The sequence below is a fragment of the Mus caroli genome, unplaced genomic scaffold (assembly GCF_978045245.1).
Source record: "Mus caroli unplaced genomic scaffold, Mus_caroli_1 scaffold_3, whole genome shotgun sequence".
NCBI lineage: Eukaryota > Metazoa > Chordata > Mammalia > Rodentia > Muridae > Mus > Mus caroli.
In genome coordinates, this window is record NW_028227258.1 from 5,035,097 (window position 1) to 5,056,095 (window position 20,999).

General features: G+C 40.8%; 1 protein-coding gene across 1 annotated transcript in view; it reads left to right on the forward strand.

Moving 5' to 3' along the window:
* The window catches only part of Tnni3k (TNNI3 interacting kinase), a 311,536-nt gene that overhangs the window by 213,289 nt on the left and 77,248 nt on the right, over window positions 1–20,999 (forward strand). The window contains 2 exon segments of the mRNA XM_085835372.1: window positions 1,220–1,352; window positions 17,640–17,749. Of these exon segments, the coding sequence (XP_085691498.1) occupies window positions 1,220–1,352; window positions 17,640–17,749 (243 nt within the window).

The following is a 20,999-nucleotide window of genomic DNA, read 5'->3' on the forward strand; positions in this document are numbered from 1 at the left end:
ATTATTCTGGGTGTTGTTTTCTTTCTCACTAGTTAACAGGCCATATCTAAGTTCCTTAATTATTTTTATTTTGTACTCTCCCTTTTCTCATCAAACACAAGCACTAACAGCCCACTCCAAGATGCTCGCTGCAACGGCACATGTCTCATCTCTGTGAACTGAGGTTCTTTGGGCCACCAAAGCCCATGCAAGTGAACCATGTATAACAAGCCAGGGATAACGGTGTTCTGGGGTTAATTCTACCTGATTCCTAAGGCAGAATAGTCAGAAGACTATCAGAGGTAGTCCTACACACAGGGCTTTCCTAGGGAGAGTTAAAGAATACTGCTTCCTAATTTGCCCATAGGAAACATATTGGGAAAGTCCCCTGATAGGGCACAGAGCTGGGAAACCTCAAAGCTGAAACTCTGAGCTGGAAGAAATTGCCTAGTCAGTGGTAGAGTCAGCGTTGCAACTGTCATTTCATGAGGCAGAATCTGATCCTGTGAACTGCAAAGAAACCAAGTTTATATATTTGTACTTCTAATCATGAATATGAACAATGTAGCTCACACTATCATATACATGAGGCCCAGGAGTAGGGTGATTTGCACCATATTTATTATCTTGCTTCCTGAAATATTGCAAACACTGAATTAATAAAATTTACATCAGTATAAACACAGGAAAGCCCAAATCCTTGATCTTACCAGGGAGAAATCCCCATTGCAGGAATACTGGGTAACTTCTCCATGGCTCCCTCTGTCCTCTATACTGAGGACACAGTTATGGATCTAATTTAGTCACTCAATTAATAGGAGTACAGAGACTGAAACAGAGGATGGTGCCTCCCACAGTGTGACTCAGGCCAAGGGAATAAGGGGATGGCTCTTTTGGTGGTCTATTCTGAAGCCTGCAGGCACCTAGTGCAAAAATGGCAGTTGGGAGCATGAAAGAGAATGAACTAAGCTACCACTGTGACACAGTTATTTGTCATTAATGTTGGAGGTTTCTTGTAGATTATAGATTTTATGATATTTCAACCATGTTATGTTTTCTTGAGAAATGAATGTGCCATAGCACATGAAGTTGTGCTATGGCCATTGCACTGGTGAAGATCAAGGCTGCAGTAACTTCCTGCTCATGCTGTCTGAGATCACTGGAGAACCTTCTCTAGTGCAGACTCAGAAGCCAGCTCCGCTGGGTGTTTCTGAGTCCTGGTTGCCTTTTGTCTGTGCAGAACCTGCGCTGGATGGCCCCCGAGGTGTTCACACAGTGCACGCGCTATACCATCAAGGCTGATGTCTTCAGTTACGCCCTGTGTCTGTGGGAGCTCCTCACTGGAGAAATTCCATTTGCTCATCTGAAGCCAGGTAGGACCACTGCACTAGAGCAGCTCTGGTTCCCTAGTTCTATGGGATTGACAGAAACTGTGCACCACATCCCTCCCACCAAAGATAATTATTCTTCGTGGGTGGCAAGAGAACTTGTTCTGCTTGAAGGAAAGCATCCCATTCACAAAATGCAATGGCCTCACCTTGGATTTAAACATAAGTGTGTACCTAATTGTGCAGGATGTTACATTCAGGTTTAGGGCTCTGATTTATCTATTCCTAGTAAAACAATCAAATAACAGTTGCCCTGAGTACAGACAGACAGGTGAGGTGTTTGCTCTCTGAGCTTAGATTTTAGAAGTCTTTTAAATGTACCTTGGGATAAGTCTGTGTCAGTGCAGAAATAACCTGTCAAGGCTGAAAACACATTTCCTAATAATTTTGCATTAGGTGTGACTACATTCTAAAAATCAATCTTTTGAGTGAACCTAATTATCACTGATGGTATAAATTATACTCCATTTACATGTAAAATGTGGAAAAGAGAAATTTAATCGGAAGTAAAGTGCGCACATAACAGACTCAAGTCCAACTGTGCTTGAACATGAGTATGCAGGTACATGCTCAGAGGCTAGAAGAGAACACTGCGTGACCCCATCTTCCACCTTCTGCCTATCCCTGTGATGGGATCTATCTCTGAACTTGGGCTTGCGTCTTGACTTGGCTAGAAACAAGCCAGCTCCCACAATCCTTCTTTCTCTACCTTTCAAGCAGCAGGTGCTGGACTTGGACTTATTTTGGGGGTGCTGGACTTGTTATAGGGGTGCTGAACTTGTTCTGGGGATGCTGGAATTATTCTGGAAGTGCTGGACATTTTAGTTACAGGGGTGCTTAACTTGTTACAGGGGTACCAGGATCTGAATTCCGGGCCTCATGATGGAAGAGCTAGGGCTCTTAACTGCTGAGCCATTTTTCCTGACCCTCCCCCCAATCAATTTTATTTGCATATCTTACTATGATCAGTGCTCGCCTGTCTTCTCACACTGGATCTGAAGACATTTAAAGGCCCTGTGTCAGCAGAGCTAAACCTGGTTCAGGTACAGCTTTGGAGTAAAATTTGACATGAGTCTGATGGCCAGCTGTGATGGTCACCCTGTAGTAACACACCACAGGGGAAAATCAAAAGACTTTAACCAAGATCACCATCTGTATCAGTGTTGGTGGATAGAGGGAGTTCCCACCCCTAACACTCTTTTTATAGAATTTATTCCCTAGATTGTCACAGTGCTTTCCATGAATTAGAGTCCTTGGTTGTGTCTTGTGAGTCAACTGATGACATAACAGCCCCTTGCTCTCTTAGGAGGTCAGAACTGGACCAACAACGCTCTTTGGGGGCCATAGTTATGATTTGTGGATACCCTGTTGCCTGAGTGTGCATCTTATAAAGACATCTGAATATTTGACTATTTGAATCTAATTCCAGGTACATGTGGTATCCTCCTTTAATAGAGACCTGCCTGCCTTTTCCTAATGCTACATATTAGTCCATTCATCTGGTGCTGCTAATTTCTATCTTGGAAATATCTACCATTTACCATCCTCCATCACCTGTGTAGTTCAAACCATAACATTTCATTTAAATTGCTGCTTTAAATTAAATTGTGTCCTTGAAGTCAACCTGATTGAGACCTAACAGAAAAAATGCCTTTTTAGGTAAACAGTCAATGAATTTTAGTAACTATTTATAGTAGTACAACCACAATCCCTTCAGGTACAGCACCTTCACACACTCTAGAATATCAAGTGACACTTTCTTGAAGCAATGCCCTTCCCCCAGCTCAGCCTGCCATCGAAAGCCTGATTTCTGTGTCTACTTCTCCAAGAATGTCACAGAAAGAGGGTCGCATCGCCCTGTTTATCAGTAACCCATTCTTCCTCACATCTGTGTAATAAATTTGATGGTGCAAAGGTCAGCTGGTAACCTTTTAGTGACTCTTGTTTAGGGCTGTGGTGAAAGGACTTACCAAAACTGTTCGGGGCCCTTATACTTACTGATATGTCTTTTATCCATTTGTTCAAATATAAGAGACTGACTCCTGGGACTAGTAATAGACTTTCCATGTTCTGTCTACAATTAACACACCAGTAGAGCCTGCCAATGCAAGCTTAAATACATACCATATTAGCCTCTCAAGCTAATCTCAACATTACTAACACTATTCGATAATTACTGGCTTTGATAACCCATTGATATGTACATCTGACATCACTGCTCTTTTTTTCCTGGAGTATTTTCATATTGCCTTAGTATTTAGTTTTAAGAGTGACTTGACCCTAGACAGAATCTAACGTGTGGTGACAATGACATCCCTCTCCTCTGTGATCTGCTCAGCAGCACCTGTGGGAAAAGACCACAGATTTGTCAGTTCAAGAAAATCCCACTTATCAAACTTTTATATCATTTTAATGTCTTATCTAAAATATCCACAGACATATTTTCTATTTCTATGGCATGTTATACAAATATCTGACAGGCTTAGGTTTTGTAGCTACAAGATCTGCTTGGCATTTTTATGGTTTACGTGTGAGATGAATTTGCTTTTTTTTTTTTTTTTGCTTAGTTGTTTTTCATAAATACCAGTGTTCAGTTGTTTCAGGATGATTTGTTGAGTAACTACAATTTTTCAATAAAAGACCTTAGTACTTTGTCAAGAATCAATCAAGATTCTGTATCTCGGCCATCATTGGGAGGAGAGGCCCTTGGTCTTGCAAAGATCATAGGCCCCAGTACAGGGGAACGCAAGGGCCAGGAAGCAGGACTGGGTGCATTGGGGAGCAGGGTGGTGGGAGGGTATAGGGGGCTTTCGGGATAGCATTTGAAATGTAAATGAAAAAAATATCTAATAAAAATTGTTTAAAAAGAAACAAAACAAAAACTCTGTCTCTACGCATTTGACACGTTTGCATCTCTGCCCCTGGTTCACATGCATACCCCTGCCACTCTGTTCATGCTGCCACGCCCAGTCAGCATTAGACTTCAAACTTTGTAAACATTGCTTTAGTTACATAGGTTACTCTTAGTTTCGGTGTTCATTTTAGAATTCACACTGTAAAAAGAAGCTTGAAGAGTGAAGTCCCCTGTGTTTGGTACTTAGACTCCATGCACTCTAATTCTGGGTAAACCTATGTTTCAATCATAGTGTTCTCAGAAAACTCTGTCTCTCCCTTTACTTATATCTACTTAAATTTCTTTCAAGGAACTTGTAGGGTTATACAAACCTTACCCAATATATTGATACAACTATGAAGTTTTTCTTTTCACATGCCATTTGCTATTTTTTTTGTTGTTTAATTTCTTTAAAATTTCATACTTAAGTACTATATCATATAATTCCCACCCTCACCCCCTCTTTCAACTCCTTCAATGTCCTCAAATTCGTGACTATTTATTCTTTAATTACTATTACATATACATACATGTACATATACATATATGTATACAACCTACTTAGACTTAGCCTATCTAGTAATGCTCATATGAACTTGTAATTAGAGATGACAACATGAGGTCAGATAGCCTATCAAGGGGCTTGGTCCTAGAGGAGATGGATTCTTCCTCCTCAGCATCCATTGATTGTCTGTATCTCCTCATCTAGAGTTGGGTCCTTGTGAGAGTTTTTCCACATTCATCCTTTCTTCTCACATCTCTCCCTCTGTCCATAATTCTTCTACTCTTACTTTCTTTTTGCAATCAGTTGTTATTTTTAACACAATTTTCTAGTTATCTGAAATGCAGCCACTTACCTTCATCTCTACTACACAGTGTAATCCTAATTTTTACATGCAGAATATACCACAGTATTTGGATTAGTTGGGTTGTTGCTGTTATTTTTTATATGTTTGTTGTTTGATTGGTTGTTGTTTGATTTGTTATTGGTTAGTTTTGCTATTATTTGTTGGTTGTTTGTTTGGTTGTTTGTTTGGTTGGTTATTAGTTACTGGTTAGTTGATTGTTGGCTAGTTGGGTTTTGGTTGGTGTTCAGTTGTTTTGCTGTTATTTATTGGTTAGTTGGTTGGTTATTGGTTGGTTATTGGTTATTGGTTGGTTTGTTGGTTGATGTTTAGTTGTTGTTTATTGGTTTGTTGGTTGGTTTTTGGTTGGTTAGTTATTGGTGGATTTTTGTTTGGTTGCTTGGTTGTTGATAAACAACTGGTTAGTTGTTTATTGTTTGTTGTTTATTTGTTAATTAACTGCATCATTGGTTGATCATTGGTTGGTTGGATGGAATGCTGCCCTGTGTCATCAATCATTTTGTCACCAATCCTTAGTTAAGCATTCTAATTTGCTTGATTTTTGTTGTATGCTTACATGGAATTCCTCCTGGATGTTTATCCCATGTTCTCACAACAACAAAGCCATCATAAATTCGTGTCTACATATGTCAAACAGCCCCATAAAAAGAATCTCCAAATACCCTTAGCCATCAAGAAAATTCTACAGAGGGGATGTCCCAATTCTGGTTAGCATGGCTTTATCAAAAATACAAAAAGTAAAAAAAATGCTGTTGAAGATCTAGGGGAAAGGTAGCTTGAAAACCTTTTCAAAAGGAATATAAATTATTACAGCCATTGTGGAAGTGCATTAATAAAAAATAGAGCCATGATATTAACCTGTGTTCCCTGCATGGGCATATATCTAAGAGGAACTAAATTAGCATGCTAAAGAAAAATCAGCATCCTGTGCTATGGCAGCAACATTCACAATGCTGAGATATGGAGCTAGCTCCAGTGTTCAGATAAATAGTTAAAGGACGTGTGATTACCTACTCACAGAGTGAAATATTATTTACTGATAAAGAAGGATGAAATACTGTCATCCCAGCAAAATGGATGGAACTAGAGGGCATCATGTCCAGTGAAATAAGGCAGATTTAGGAAGGCAGGAGGGAAGAGGAGCAAAGGAAATTGAATAATGAGAATGGAAGCAGAAGGAATAAGTTGTGGTTTTCCAAAGCACACCAAGTGACTATCACTCACAATAAGCTATTGCATATTTTATGAGAGATCCCTAAAGGCTGTAAACATGAAGAAGTTTTAAGGAGAGGGAAGTGAGTGCTAGCTAGTTCAGTTAGGGCATGGTCCTGTGTGTGCAAGTGTTTCCAACCACATGTAATTAATGTGCACAATTAATACATGTTAATACAAGATGATTAACATGTATTAATTGCATATATTTCCAACCATACCATTTCATTATATGCACAATTAATACATGTTAATCAAGAAGTCAATACACACAGTAAACCAGGCAGTAGAAGCCTCTTAGAACTTTCCATGCTTCCCTTGTCAGTCTTCCTCTTACCACATCCTTCCTTTAGCCACTGGTCCTCACTCCCCCCTGCTTCCCTTTCCCATGTACCTGGGATGTATCAGTTCCTTCTCTGGATCACTTTCCCCAAATTTGTTCACACTGACACCCTGTACTCTTTGGTCTTTCTTAGCTTAACAATAAGTTCTTCTCAACAATGCTCTCTAATGCTCTAACATCAAGTTAGGTGTACTGTGATGCACCTCGTATTAACACAATTGTTGTATTTATTGTAGGATGCTCCTTAGTCTTGTCATTTTCTCTCTTGTATAGACTTTATGAATTCTGAAATGATTAATTCAAGGACACTACCTCCAGAAATACTTACTCTTCTTTAGAACAATAATATTAATTAATATAAAAATTACAGGTCTTGTCTAAGTCCAACCTGTTTCTAATGTTCCAGAGATTAAAATGGATAGTACTTTATTGGAAATAGAATTTGTTTGTGACAGATGCTGAATTTATAAGAGAGTGTGACAAAGCATCAAAAAACAACACTCTGATATCAACATAGTGGTTAGGCAATCTAGCATATGCTCAGCAATGATTGATATAAATCATCAGGCTAAGTATTATCAGCCACCTACACTAAGTAACACATTCCTTTCTGCAGCTTGGAGAGGCTGACCAATAACATCCTTCCCTAGTATGCAGCTGCTGACACCCTGGAGAGATACAGGAGTCAAACTCCAATATTAGCATAGACTCTGTGTGGCAGATGTCATACACAGGAATTCAAAACTCAGGGGAGTTTCTTTCAAAAGCACATGTTCAAATTAAGCTTCTAATCCCACTGTTAATAAGGATTGGAAACCCATCACTTCCAGCACCTGGAGGCAGGGGACAAAACAACACATTCCTCTAGGGCCACAGGACATGTGTACATGCATGTGTAGAGGGTGTATGGCCGTGGAACTATGTGCTCAGGCCCCAAGAACAATCAATCTGGATGTTGCCAGATCTTGCTGAGTGTTGGCCAGCGGAAGTGTGTTTGCTCAGTTGTCAGAGGTTTGGATTTTAGTTTGTTTATGTCTATAAATCTCCAAGATTTCAGCTTGGTTATTTCTTTGGATATCAAAGTTTGTCTGTTTCTTTAGATATCGAAAGGTTTTAAATGCCCGTACCACTTTAGTTTTCTAAAAGCAAGCACTTCTCCGTTGATGCTGCAGGAGAGAGGAGGAATCCCCACTGTCAGATGTCTTGCGACCTTAGACAAGTTGAGGGTTGAAACAGTGTCAACAGTAGTCAGTGTTCACAGAACATTCCCTAATGTCATTATTTCCAAGTGCTTGCTTCCTTGTGAGCCAGGAACTTGTAAGCATGAGGAAACAAAGAGAAACCTTGTGTTTCTGAAACTACTGACAGTGAAAGAATACCAGTAGACTAGGCTAGGGAGAAGAGCAAATGACCACACCAGTAATTTTGTGCCCATAAATAAATAAATAAATAAATAAATAAATAAATAAATAATGCCTGAACGAAAATGTAGGGAGGAAGATTTATTTCAGCTCATGGTTTGGAGGATTATAGGCTGCCATATTGGGGAAGACATGGACAATTGCCTCTCTACATGCATCCTGGGAACAACATGGGCAGTGGCTCAATGTGCATAATGAGGAAGACATGAGCAATGGCACACACACACACACAAAATGAAAGGCACAGGCATTAGTGACTCTGCACACACACAAGAGGGAAGGCATGGGCAGTGGATCAGTGTTGGGCAGCAAGAGTTATGTGTCAGAGCTTGTTTCTTTGGTTAAAGACCAAGAGTACAGAGCAAGGCCACAGAACCAGACCAGGCTATATTTGAAAGTACAATCAATGACCTGCTTATCCTAGTTCCCTCAGCTACACTCTTTATCCCAAAGGTCTCAGGGCCTCCATGAGTGTACTACCCACTGGAGAACAAGCTGCAAAACATGAGCCAATGAGGGATACTTCAGATTCAAATGATAGCATTCACAGGACTAAGGATGAATTGAAGGGTTTTCCCAACCAGACTGATAGTAGAAAAGAGTCAGAAGTATTCTGAGATCATATCCCATCTGGAGTCTATATTTCAAAATTGCTTCTCATCCAATAAATAAGCAGTTGAAAGGGTGAGCAGGTACTTCAGCAGAAATCAGTATCAACAAGGTCTAGAAAAACCTATCAGCAATTAAGTAGGAAGGAAACAGGATATATAAAACAGTGGATGCAAAACTCACACGAAGTAAAACTGGAACCAGATGGTGAAGTCAAGTAACTCAGGTTCTCTATAGACATTGAGTCAGCAGGAGATGTCCATAGATAGGGAGAAGAAAAGAAAAGTGAAAAAGTGGATAGCTCATAGCTGTGTGTGTGTGTGTGTGAGAGAGAGAGAGAGAGAGAGAGAGAGAGAGAGAGAGAGAGAGAGAGAGAGAGAAAGAGAGAGAGAGAGAGATGATGATGATGATAATGATGTATAGATGAATGATAGATATTAGCAGAAAGACAGACAAACAGACAGATATGAGAGATGGTTGATAGTTTATTGGTTGATTGATAGGTGGTATAAGATAAGTTATTGCTAGGAGATAGATTGATAATAGACATAAAATATATTTGTTGTGGGACTTTGGTCACAAGATTTTGAATTCTATGAAGCCCTGCAGTCTGCCATCTGCCATCTAAGCATGTGATTCAATATGACTGTAAAGTGCTAAGAAGCACTAGGGTGACTTTGCACCTACCAGAGCATGGTTGTCTAGGAACCCAGGTCCTGATGTCAAAGGGCAGGAAAGCACAAATATCTGCATTTCATAATTCACCTGCCTCCTCTGCCTCCTCACTTTCTTGGGCCCCCAGCAGATTGGATGGCACCTGCCTGAACTAAGAGTGAGTCCTCTTTGCTGCCTCTATTTGTCACCATGCTAGTCTCATCTAGAAACACTTTGACATGCCCAGATAAAGCATTTGTATTCTATCTGCCATCCCTTGAGAAAGCCAAGTTTGTACTGCCATAAGAGACTTTAGAGTGTTCTTTATTCTTAGTTGGCAAAACATGAGTTAGAGTTCAGAACAGGAGACCAGAGAAGGACATAGAAATGTGGAACATTCTAACTAGAATGGTGGCCTGGGTAGAAATGGGAAGGTTGGTTTGGGAGAAGTGAGCAAAAACTTTCCAATAAATTGAAGTTGTAATACATGGGGAAGTGAAAGACGAAGGTGTCTGATGGATACAGGAAAAGAACAGACCTGTGAGAAGAGACACTATTAAAAAAAAGAAAGAGCCAAGCTGTCATGCCAAGCAGATCCAGCTGAGCATAATCCAGTTCCCCGGCTAGTATGAGCTTCCCTGGATGTGATTCAGAGAAAGAAATCGACACCTGCTTCCTGGATTTGATTTCTCTTCTGGGTTTATATCCTCTAATACATCAGTAGTGACAAAAGGATGCCAGATTGGTTAATCCAATAATATATACTTTACCCAACCCTATGTGTAGTCCCCAGCTACCCAGACATGTATATCATCCTGAAATCTGTTTGAATCCAAAAGCGAGTCTCTTGTTTTTCTTTCATCTTCCTTTTTCCTCAATGGTGCCAGCTGGTTCTCAGGGAAATGCAACTGTGTCCTGGGTTCCTTGATGCCGAGCTCTCACTAAGTCTGGGAGGCATCAGCACATTAAGAGCATCTGACAGTTTATTGTAGCCAGGTTTCATGGGAGAGGCTTCACATTAGAAGTTTAATTTAGAGTCATGAACTGAAAATCCCAGAACCAAAATCAGTCTGCAAGTCTTGTGGGGCATCTACACATGGCCTTTAAAAGAGTGAATGGCAGGGTACTTAGAGACTTGGTTATACGACAGGATGTTTACGTGTAGTCATCAAGTTCCCTATTCCTTTGAAAATACTGCTTAATTGTCCTCTCCCTACATGATCTGGATCTTAACATGCCCTAAATAGGTTGGATACCACACTGACGTAGGTACAAGTAGCAGGGAAACTGAGCAGGTTGAGTCCCGTGTTTGCTGAGGCAATCCTTATCAGTTTATCACTGAAGTGAGGTGAGCCAGCTAGTCATTTCTTGAACCCCGGGGAGAATTGCGTTTGGTCCGGTAGATGCAGATCTCTGTCAGATGGTAGCTAATGCCAATGCTCTGGAGCTCCAGTGTGCTGATGGAGATTGCATGGGGAGCAAACAATGATACTGCTTACTCTATTCCTGACCATTCTAAGGAGAACAGGATGTGGTTTTAAAAATTAAGGCATGCTTAGTACCCTCCAGGACTGCACAGTCTCAGGACGCCACCGATGCTGCTCACTCGGGAGGCGTGTTGCTGAAAAGCACAACTTTAACAGAGTGGACTTTAGCTCTTCTGGTGATTGCAGAACACTATTGCCTTGACCGTAATAACCTGGGCCATTAGAAACTATGGCATGCAATCAGCTGCACTTTAAAGAACACATGCACACAATAGAAATTTAACAATGTTTTCTAAACTTTATCTCAGTCAATACTTACTGACAGATGTTTTCACTATTTCACTTTATCTGCTTCCCCCACCTTGTGTGTGTGTGTGTATGAGTGTGTGAGTGTGTGTGTGTGTGTGTGTGTGTGTGTGTGTGTGTTACGTACCCATGCATGGAGGCCAGAAAAGGACATCAGTGTCTTCCTCCATCATTCTCCATCTTGTTTTTGAGACAGGGTCTTTCTCACTGAAACTAAAGCTCAACATTTTGACTAGATTTCATGACAAGCAAGTTGTGAGATCTGCCTGGCCCTGTTCCACCCAACACAGGGGTTGTAAGCATGTGTTGTTTACATGCTAAGCCATGCATAGATTATACATGGGTGCTGGGGATTTGACCTCAAGTCCATGAATGTTCCCAGAAAGTGTTTCTTCCCATAGAGCCCCTACTGCATAGCTTTTTACTCTCATTACAACAGGAATAATTGTTTAATTTTTACAAAATAAGACAGTGAGGGATCACACTCGGAGTTCAGAACCCAGTACACAATTATGCATCAATAAGAACTAGAGGATCCATTTTATAATGAAAAGTTTCAATGCCACTTTTACCTCAGGGCCATATTGCATATGAGCTGATGTAGACAAGGCTGTTGGTAGCCTTAGTGTTCGCAATAACTCACTGTAACATTTGTCTTTTTATTTGTACCCAAAGACAACCTTAACAAGACCTCAGACCCCTGATGGTCTAAATAAAGCAATAAATAATCCATGGTGTTCTAACATCTAACCTTCTGGGTTCAGATTAAAATGGATCGTTTGACCTCTTAGATTTGTTGTGAAGAGGAACAGAGGCTAGCTAACACTTAGCAGGGGCGACATCATGCTGATGTGTGTCAGTGAGAACTAAGTCCTGCATTGCAGGGTTTGTTAGGACAAACATGGATGTCACATTATAGTGAGGGCACACACAAGGCCCTGAGCTCATAATTGTCACCATCAAACTGGCTCTCCCACACTGAATCGAAAGCTTAGCAAACTTATTACTTGCTGAGCAAAATAGCTTAATTGGCTCTCCCAGGGAGTTTAGAACAATGCCAGCCATAGTTAGGCCTCCAGTTCTCCTGTGAAGGGCATTCCCTCATGGTCACGATGTTTGCAAAAGCCTTCACCAAAGGCGTTGGATAAAACATTATTGGGCGAGTTTGCCACAAGGTCTTAACAATTCACTTGACTATATTGTAATTTAATAGCCCACTGGACATAATATTCATCCACAATGCCTCTGGATGCTAGGCTTTCTTCTGATGCTTAATATTGAGTTTAATACTCATTAACACTAATCCATCCCTCACACATTCAACAGATGTTTATGGAGTCCTATAACACTGAGTCCAGTAAATACTTCTGGTCAAATATCATTCTGACTCCTCACATGGCTATCTATTCAGCCTGCTCCATTTTAATATTTGTTTTTGCCAGTTACTGTACTATGCATTACTGGTAGAACCAGGAAGAGATGTAGTCTCTCACTTCAGAAAGTTTGTAAGCGCCACGAAGAGGCAGCTAAGTAACCAGGCAATGGAGTGTGGCTCGGTAGGTGGTGTTGTCCTGTGAGGTGCTGCAGGGGTGTTTGGGAAGGATCCAAGACAGAGTCCATCTATGCCAACCTCCAGAACAACACAGCCCACAAAGGAGAAGCAGGTGGATGAGAAAAGCCATACTATAGAACTTAAAACCCAAACACGAAAACGTTGGCAAAAGTAGTGATTCATTTCTTAATGACTCATTCACTTACCACATTTTATTGAAAATAATGATACCAGGTTTACACTTAGACTGTAGGCCTACAGCGTATCCAATGCCTTCATACTTTTAATTTACTATTACTGTGTGTTTTGTGTGGGTACAATTGGTTAGCACTGGCATGCATGTTGGGGACAGAACAGAACTTAGAATCAGTTTGTCTTTCCATTGTGGGTTTTGTTTTGTTTTGTTTTGTTTTGTTTTGTTTGATGGAACTCAAGTCACCAGGCTTGTGTGACAAGAGCTTTTATCAGCTGAGTGATCTCAACAGCCCCCTGAGTACCTTTTGCTATAGGCGTTTGGGAGGAGGGTTGTCACCCACTGTATGTGACCTGTTTTCAGAGATGACAACTGATGAACTATATTCATGACATCTCTTGAGAAGGTGTTGATAGACACAGAACAATTTGAGTTCTTGGCAGAAGAGACTCTTGGGGCTGAGTTACAATATTATGTTAAAGTCTCATTAATCAGAATAATGTGTGTAGGGAAAAAACTATGTGGAAGTATAGTGCCAATCAATATGGAGACCACTGAGCATAGCTATTTTCACTTAAAACTGTTCATTGAAAATAACCAAACTCCAAATTCAGTTCCTCGGTCACATTTTCATAATGTAAGTACCCAGGACAGTTACACAATGTAAGTTACACACTGACAGTTCAGAAGACCATCATCTCAGAGATGCAGCTAGGTCTGGAGGCAGCTCTATACAGTTCAGAAGGGCACCTCATTGCTGCAGAGAGGTCTGGGGGCAGCTAGACGCAGTCGAATAGCATCATGTACTCAGGATAAAACTTTAAACATAATTGAACAATGAATTTTTTCTTGTTTTAAATATGGACTTACTTTCTTTAAATGGCAAAGTGCCTTTTTAAAAAAAAAGCAGAAACCAACATTTTCACAAATCATTTAACATATTTTCTGTAAGAATCAGAGAAAAGACTTGATGCATGGGTTGAGAGTCCTGTCCCTGGATCTGAGTATCAGGAAATTTCCTAGCTTTCAGAGCAGCCTGCCACAGGCAAAACTGACCAACCATCTAAAAGTGGCAACTTGCAGTTCCCCCACTTCCCTGGAGCTACAGGAGAGCCCCACATTTAAGTAGAGGTGATAAAGAGAACCCTCATGACTAAGAGTAGAGCAGAGGAGACTCCAAAGGCTCGCAGTCTGCTTTGAACAACGAAGAATGAAAAATCACTCACCAAAATGGACTTTTCAGACATGCTACCAAGAAGCAGATAAATTACTCTCATGTTTGATCTCACAACATGAAAGAGCTTTGACAGAGATGCTGGGGACAGGCATCAATTTAACCCTTTCTGAGGACAGTCCGTCTCCACTCACTAGGAGACCTGTTGTAATTGAACACACTCACTGGACTGATTTCTGTGCATGTCCTGGAGCTGAATCAGCACTAACCAGTCATCACGTAATAGTACAGTCATAAGATTAGTGAAAGCAAGCATTTGTCTCTTTGGTAATTCTGGATTACTTAATTCTTAGGGAAACTAAAAATAGTTCAGAATAACCCATGAAGGGATTCCACTCCTATATTGGTGAGCCAAGAAAGATGCTTTAATAAATAAGAATACAGTCTAAACAACAAGGAACCATACAGCTGCTTTTTGAAAAGAACTCTTTTTCTGATGCAGTGGTGGTAACAACATCTTTCCACTTCCTAGTAAGAGCATCTGTTAATAGAGATGCTCAGGGAAACAGCTTCACTAATATGAGCTGGTTGAAAGTATTCATGTCATTTGATAGGTTATTTTCACCCCTTAATATACCATAAATGTCTCACCTATAATATACAGAAATTCCCATTAAAAAATACTCTTTGAAGAATTTCAAATAACCTAAAATTGAGAAGTGATTAAGTAAATCACAGTAAATGCAGTCATTAAAATGTGTTAACACATAGTTTTAATAACATGGAAAATGCTTAATTGCTTAATGTTTTAATTTATGAAAAAAAGAACTCCATAATCATATGTCAACATAGGCTCAATCATGGATGGAAAAGAGAGATTCTCAAAATATTTTAACACATATTTTGACAAATATCATTCACCTGTAAATGATTTTTCCAGACTCATAGCAAAGAATCAGACAATCACTTTCTGTAATTGATCTCAGACCCTAAAAAGGCATCAGAAGAGATGACTCTGCTCAGCTCAACTCGTTTTATGGATAGAATAGTCTTTTTCTCAATAATAATATTTTACATTTTCTAATTCCCTTATTTTTTCAATTCCTACAAAGAATGAGTAATTTTACAATTGGTCCAACTAGGTCTTAATTCAGAATAACCCAAAAAAGCAATAAATTTAATTTACTTTGAATGTAACGTCACTGGATCTGCTGAGATGAGAAGGATAAACAGAATTTAGCAGATGTGGATTTTGGTACTGCAGGAAGTGCTGTTGAGAATTATAGCAGTAGGGATATGAAACCTGAAGTGGCCACCACCTGTAGTCAGGCAGGACCTCCACACCCCGTGAAGAGATAAGGACACCAACCTATCCACAAAACTTTCAATCCACAATTCATCCACGATACAAGAAATACAGGGACAAAGATGGAACAGAAATGGAGGGAACCAGCCAGCCAATAACTGACCCATCCGATGAGCAAGCACCAATCCCTGATACTATCAGTGATGCTCTGTTATGCTTGAAGACAGGAGCCTAGCATGGCTATCTTCTGAAAGGCTCCACCCAGCAGCTGACTGAGACAGATGCAGAGGTCCAGAGTCAAACACTGGACAGAGATTAGAGAGTTGGAGAAAGGATCAAGGGTTCAGAGGGGATGGGAACTCAACAGGAAGACAGAGCCAAGTAAACTTGGGGGACTCTCAGAGACTGAACCACCAACCAAAAAGCACATGGGGGAGGACCTAGCCGTCCTGTGCACATATGTAGCAGATGTGCAGTTTGGTCTCCCTGTAGGTCCCAAAATAACTGGAGCAGAGGCTGTTCCCAAAGCTGATACCTGTCTGTTGAATCTGTTCCCCAGCAGGGATGCCTTGTGTGGTCTCAGTGGGAAAGGATGTACCTAGCCACTCAGATACTTGATATGCCAGGGTTGAGTCATACCCAGACAGGGCCTCTTCCCTCTCAGAGAAGATGGGGAGGGGGCTGGGGAAAGGAGCTGTGTGAGGAGGGGTATCAGGAGGAGGGAAGGCAGTGATCAGGATGTAAAGTAAATAAATAAATTAATGGGAGAGAGAGAGAGAGAGATTGAGATCCCAAAGCCAGTAAGATACAAGCCAATGCTACTTCACCACACTTCACTACATACTAGAGCCAGGATATAGTGTAATCTGAAAGTCTCTCCTTCATTTTTAACCATTAGAGAATAATGTGTTATTTGCCTTTTTCATTATCATGTTTATTGAAAAAGGGGGAACTCTGGAACAAAAGCTTATGCCAATTGTGGGTTATTTTTTTAAATGTCAATAATTACAAACTCATCCCAGGCTCAGACACTAGTACCTGCTTTAAATGATTGTCCAAAATACTTGAGTTTATATCTTTATCTACCATGATACTCTGATAAAAAAAAAAAAACACTTTAAAAATCCATGTACTTACCTTTCAGGGGATGTAGAAATCAGTGATTAAAAATAGGAGTTGGTGAGATGGCTCAACGGGAAAGGTCCTGAGTTCAAATCCCTGAAACCACATGGTAGCTCACAACTACCCGTAATAATATCTGATGCCCTCTTCTGGTGCATCTGAAGACAGCTACAGTGTACTTATACATAATAATAAATAAATCTTTGGGGGAAACAACAGAGAAACCCTGTCTCAAAAAACAAAAAAAAAAAAAGAAAAGAAACAAACAAACAAAACAAACAAAAACAAAAACAAAAATTCTTTAAAAAAAAAAAAGCCACAGAGAAATACAAAGCAATCAGGAATTACAGTGCCATGCTGCAAGATCTGAGAGGAACATGAACATGACCTGGAAGGCTGTGCTCCCAGACAGGACTGGAGGATTTCAACGATGAACAGCTCCAGTGTGATCGTGGGTGTGCGCTATCCTCTCCCAGTTAACCAACAAGTACTTCTGAAGAATTAAAATTCAAAATCTCAATGGATATGTTTCTCAATGTTTCTAAAGCAATACAGATCCCTTCTTATCTCTCCAGTCCAGCGATAATCCATGCACTGTAACCTAAGTGCACTAACCTTGCATGTATAACATGGTAAGGTCTTGAAAATTGTTGTTACAACTCATTTGTTTATGTGAACAAATGTTTGAGTGAGCATGTGATGGAGCACCTGTGAAAGTCAGGGGACAACTTGCAGGAGTCAGTTCTCTCTTTCCACCATGTAGGACTGAAGAATCAAACACAGATTAGTGGCAAACATCGTTACCCACTGAACCATCTTGCTGGCCGGACACTGTGGAGTTTCCTCCAGTCTGTCCTCCAGCCTCTTTTCTGTAGTGTGTCTATCTGCATACGTAAAACATCCTGAACTACTTGGTCCTTTGTTCCTCTATAATACTCTTTCTGCTCACTGCATAGACTCAACTGCCCAATAGACAGGAAATAATAAAAATAAACTTAGTACAAACTGTCTAGTCTTCTTTATAGGTAAGGGAGGAAGTCAGCCCAGAGGTCCTGACAAATCCCATGCACTTTGCCTTTAAATGTCTCTCTCGGTCTTTCTGGAATAAGTAAGATTTACAACTTTATGTTGCAGCCGCTGCAGCAGCAGATATGGCGTACCACCACATCAGACCTCCCATCGGCTACTCCATCCCCAAGCCAATCTCATCTCTGCTGATGCGGGGCTGGAATGCATGTCCCGAAGTGAGTGAGTTTGTTTCTTCTTATAAAATGTGTGCTGTTTCACAGCCTGTTACACAGTGTGACTGAAACATCTATATCCAGTATGAGTTAGAGCAGACCAATGGGAAGGCTGACCCACAGTCTGTGCTTCAGTCTCTAATGGCCCCGGGAAGCTCAATGTCTTTGTTGTCCCTCTCTAGTTTTGAAATGTTGCTCACAGCTGGTTAGTCAAAGAGAGACTTATGTTTGAGAGGTGACACACAGCCCTATCCCTGCTGCAGTTTGGTTGGCTATGGTTGAGTCACACTGATGAAGCAAACTTGCAGGAGACCCCAGAAAATGAGGTCTTCAGCAGCAACCTGAATCCAGCAACAGCAGCCACTATTGCTATGTTCTCTGGGTACTCATAGGTTGACAAGTGAATCTGCATTGTCTCACACACACTGGGAGACAGCAGTGCCTGAGGTGGTCTCTACTATGGCAGTCTCTCATTTTGCTCAGATCTAGTCATGACATCACAGGTCCAAGGAGTAGAAGGCAGCGACCTAGGTTCTGAGCTCCTTGTCTACGAATGCCCAAAGATTCTGACTGTTAACACCAGCAAATGTGCTCTTGTCTTTTCTTCCACAGCCTTGATGGTTCAGTCTTCCTAAACACTTTAACTCTCCCCAACAAGGAAGTAGACAAAGTGAAGCTGTTCCTATTTCAGAAAGTAACCCCAAAAAATAGATCTGATAAATATATAAGACATCTGAAAGAAAAAAGTATGATTTGGCCAATTTTTTTTTATTTTGTTTTTGTTGCTTTTGTTTTTTGTTGAAGGCAACACCCAAATCAAGTGATTGCCCAACCCACTATGTTCGTAGAACCTTTCAGAGGAAAGCTGAATGTTCTCCCAGGGTGAAGTTTGAGTATTTCATAGGATAACCTCTTCTTCTGGCCACTCAATCTGCTGTGCGTTTTGATGAATTTAGAAATTTCTCATAACTGGCAGGTTAACACCATAATAGCAGAGTTTGTTTTGTTTGTTTGGTCTGGTTTTGTTCATTTGCGTAACCCCAGAACTCAGAACCACACTTTGTAAGTGCTCAGAAAGGTAATATCTGTAGAGTAAATGAACGAATGCTTCTTGTCGGCACCTCAAATTCCATGCCTAGATTTTGGTTATCTGGAAAGTTTTATACAAAAATTGCATGACTTAAAATACTCTGAGGAGGGTTCTTGCAATGTGACCCCTTGGATTTTATCAGTACAGCACATAGGCTGGCTCTAGTTTCAGGCAGAAAGATAGACAAAGTGTCATTAAACAGGGGAGCTGCCAAGCATCTAGTGACATCGAGCTTTCACTCAAGTGGGTCTGGCCTCGGTCCTGGCATCCAATGATGTTCTGCTCTTTCTATTGTCTTTACAATGCCTGCAAAGGTCCTTACCATATCAGCAGGGTGTTTGAAAAGGGGATAGCAGCAAGAGACCAACACTCTGGTTTTTCTTCAACAATTAGTTTATTAAGTCTCTACTGCTAAATCCTGTGGTGTTGTCCATGGACCTGAGGGCTTTAACCATTATGTAGTGATTAAATAAATAAACATTAATAAATTTAGGACTATGAGCCAAGACAAAGGAAGAATCTATGAAAATGCAAAGGAAATCAACTCCAGAAAGCTGAGGACAGAGAGAGTGTGAGTCCTTGAAGTTGTCCCGAAAATGACAATTGGGCTAAAATCAAAAATCCAAAGACTGGCATTCACTGATCGGGTGAGAGAATGAATTCATGCATGCTGAGAGAAAACATGTACATCTATTGTGAGCAAAGAGATGAAGGGTTTGCTGGTTTTGATAACACTGAAGTCAGTGACAGGTTAAACCTCTAGAGCAGATAGCATTTGATAAAGAGATCTTTAGATATAAACAACTAACATTATGTTATTTTGCCCATTGCTTCATGTCCACATTCAATTTTTGAGAATTTCAGACATTCGTACTATATTAACATCATTTACTCTCCCCCTTGCACCTCTGAAACTCCTACCTAGTCACCCCCAGACTCCCTCTCAAAATTCATGACACAGTCCAAGTCCCCAAAGTCTGTGGTACTGGCTTAAGTGTCTACACCGACTAAAGGCATTTCCAGACAGTAACAGAAACATAAGCATGCTTTGTTGTTTTGTTTTGTTTTTTAAACAGTGCCTGTGTAATCAAGACTGGCCTGGAATTTGCAATGGAGACCAGACTGACTTTGGCAAATAATGTCAACCTTTGCAGCTGCAATATGAATTTATACAAGAAATTATAGATGATTTTAATCCTACCACTAAAGTAGTAAAAATTATATAATGAATTTTTTTCTTAGAAATATATTTGCTAGGTATGAAGGGGTTCCCATTTTTTACTGAAATTGTTGCGTGTAACTCTGTCCATGAAGTAACCTCTGGGTTATCTTTGACTGTTGGGCAGCACGTTATTCACTTCACCCTCATGTCTGCGCAAAAGTAGAGATTCTCCAGCCCCATCCTCCAGCTCAGAATGAGCATCCCTGGGTTCAGCCTGAAACTATGCTTCCCATAAGCACCCTAGCAGCATGTGCCCGGTAGAGACAGATCTGAAGCATGAAAGCAAAAGCAAAGGTTCTGAGGTCAGAACAACCTCCAGGGGCTGCTGGCACTGTGATCCAGTTGATTATAACAAGCACTTGTGCAGTTGCCATGGGGACTCAGAGACTAACAGAAACCCACGATCTGTTGCAAATGAAGCAGCCTAAGAAAGAGGTGACGAGGTGCAGGGGGCCATCTCTGCTGCCTTCTGAGAGGCAGCAATGAGGAAGAGGAGGTTTTACCCCTGCAGCTGTAATGCTGGTTGCAGTGGCAAGGAGAGAGAACAAGGCTGGGGGCCCTTCATTACAGAGCCAGAACTTTTGAGATATTAGGGAAAATGAAAGATGGGTATAGAAAAAAAAAATCATCGCCCCATCCCCCTCTCCAAGAGAGCTGTCAGTCAGAACAGAAGAGACTGACAGCAGTTAGGTGTTCCTCTCACCTCAAAGGTGTTTCCACGATGAACTGGTATCAGGAGAGGAAGGAGGCACGGGTGTGTGATAACAGAGTGAAGCCCAGGCAGAGCGGGTAAATGAGAACAGATAGGACAAGAACTGAGCCAGAGATGTCTGATTCTTGGCAAGACAGAGGAAGGGGGTGAAAGGCTCTCAAAATGAGAATGTTTCATCACTGGCTGTCAGATCCACATAGGAAATAGAAATGCAGTAGGTTTACACAGT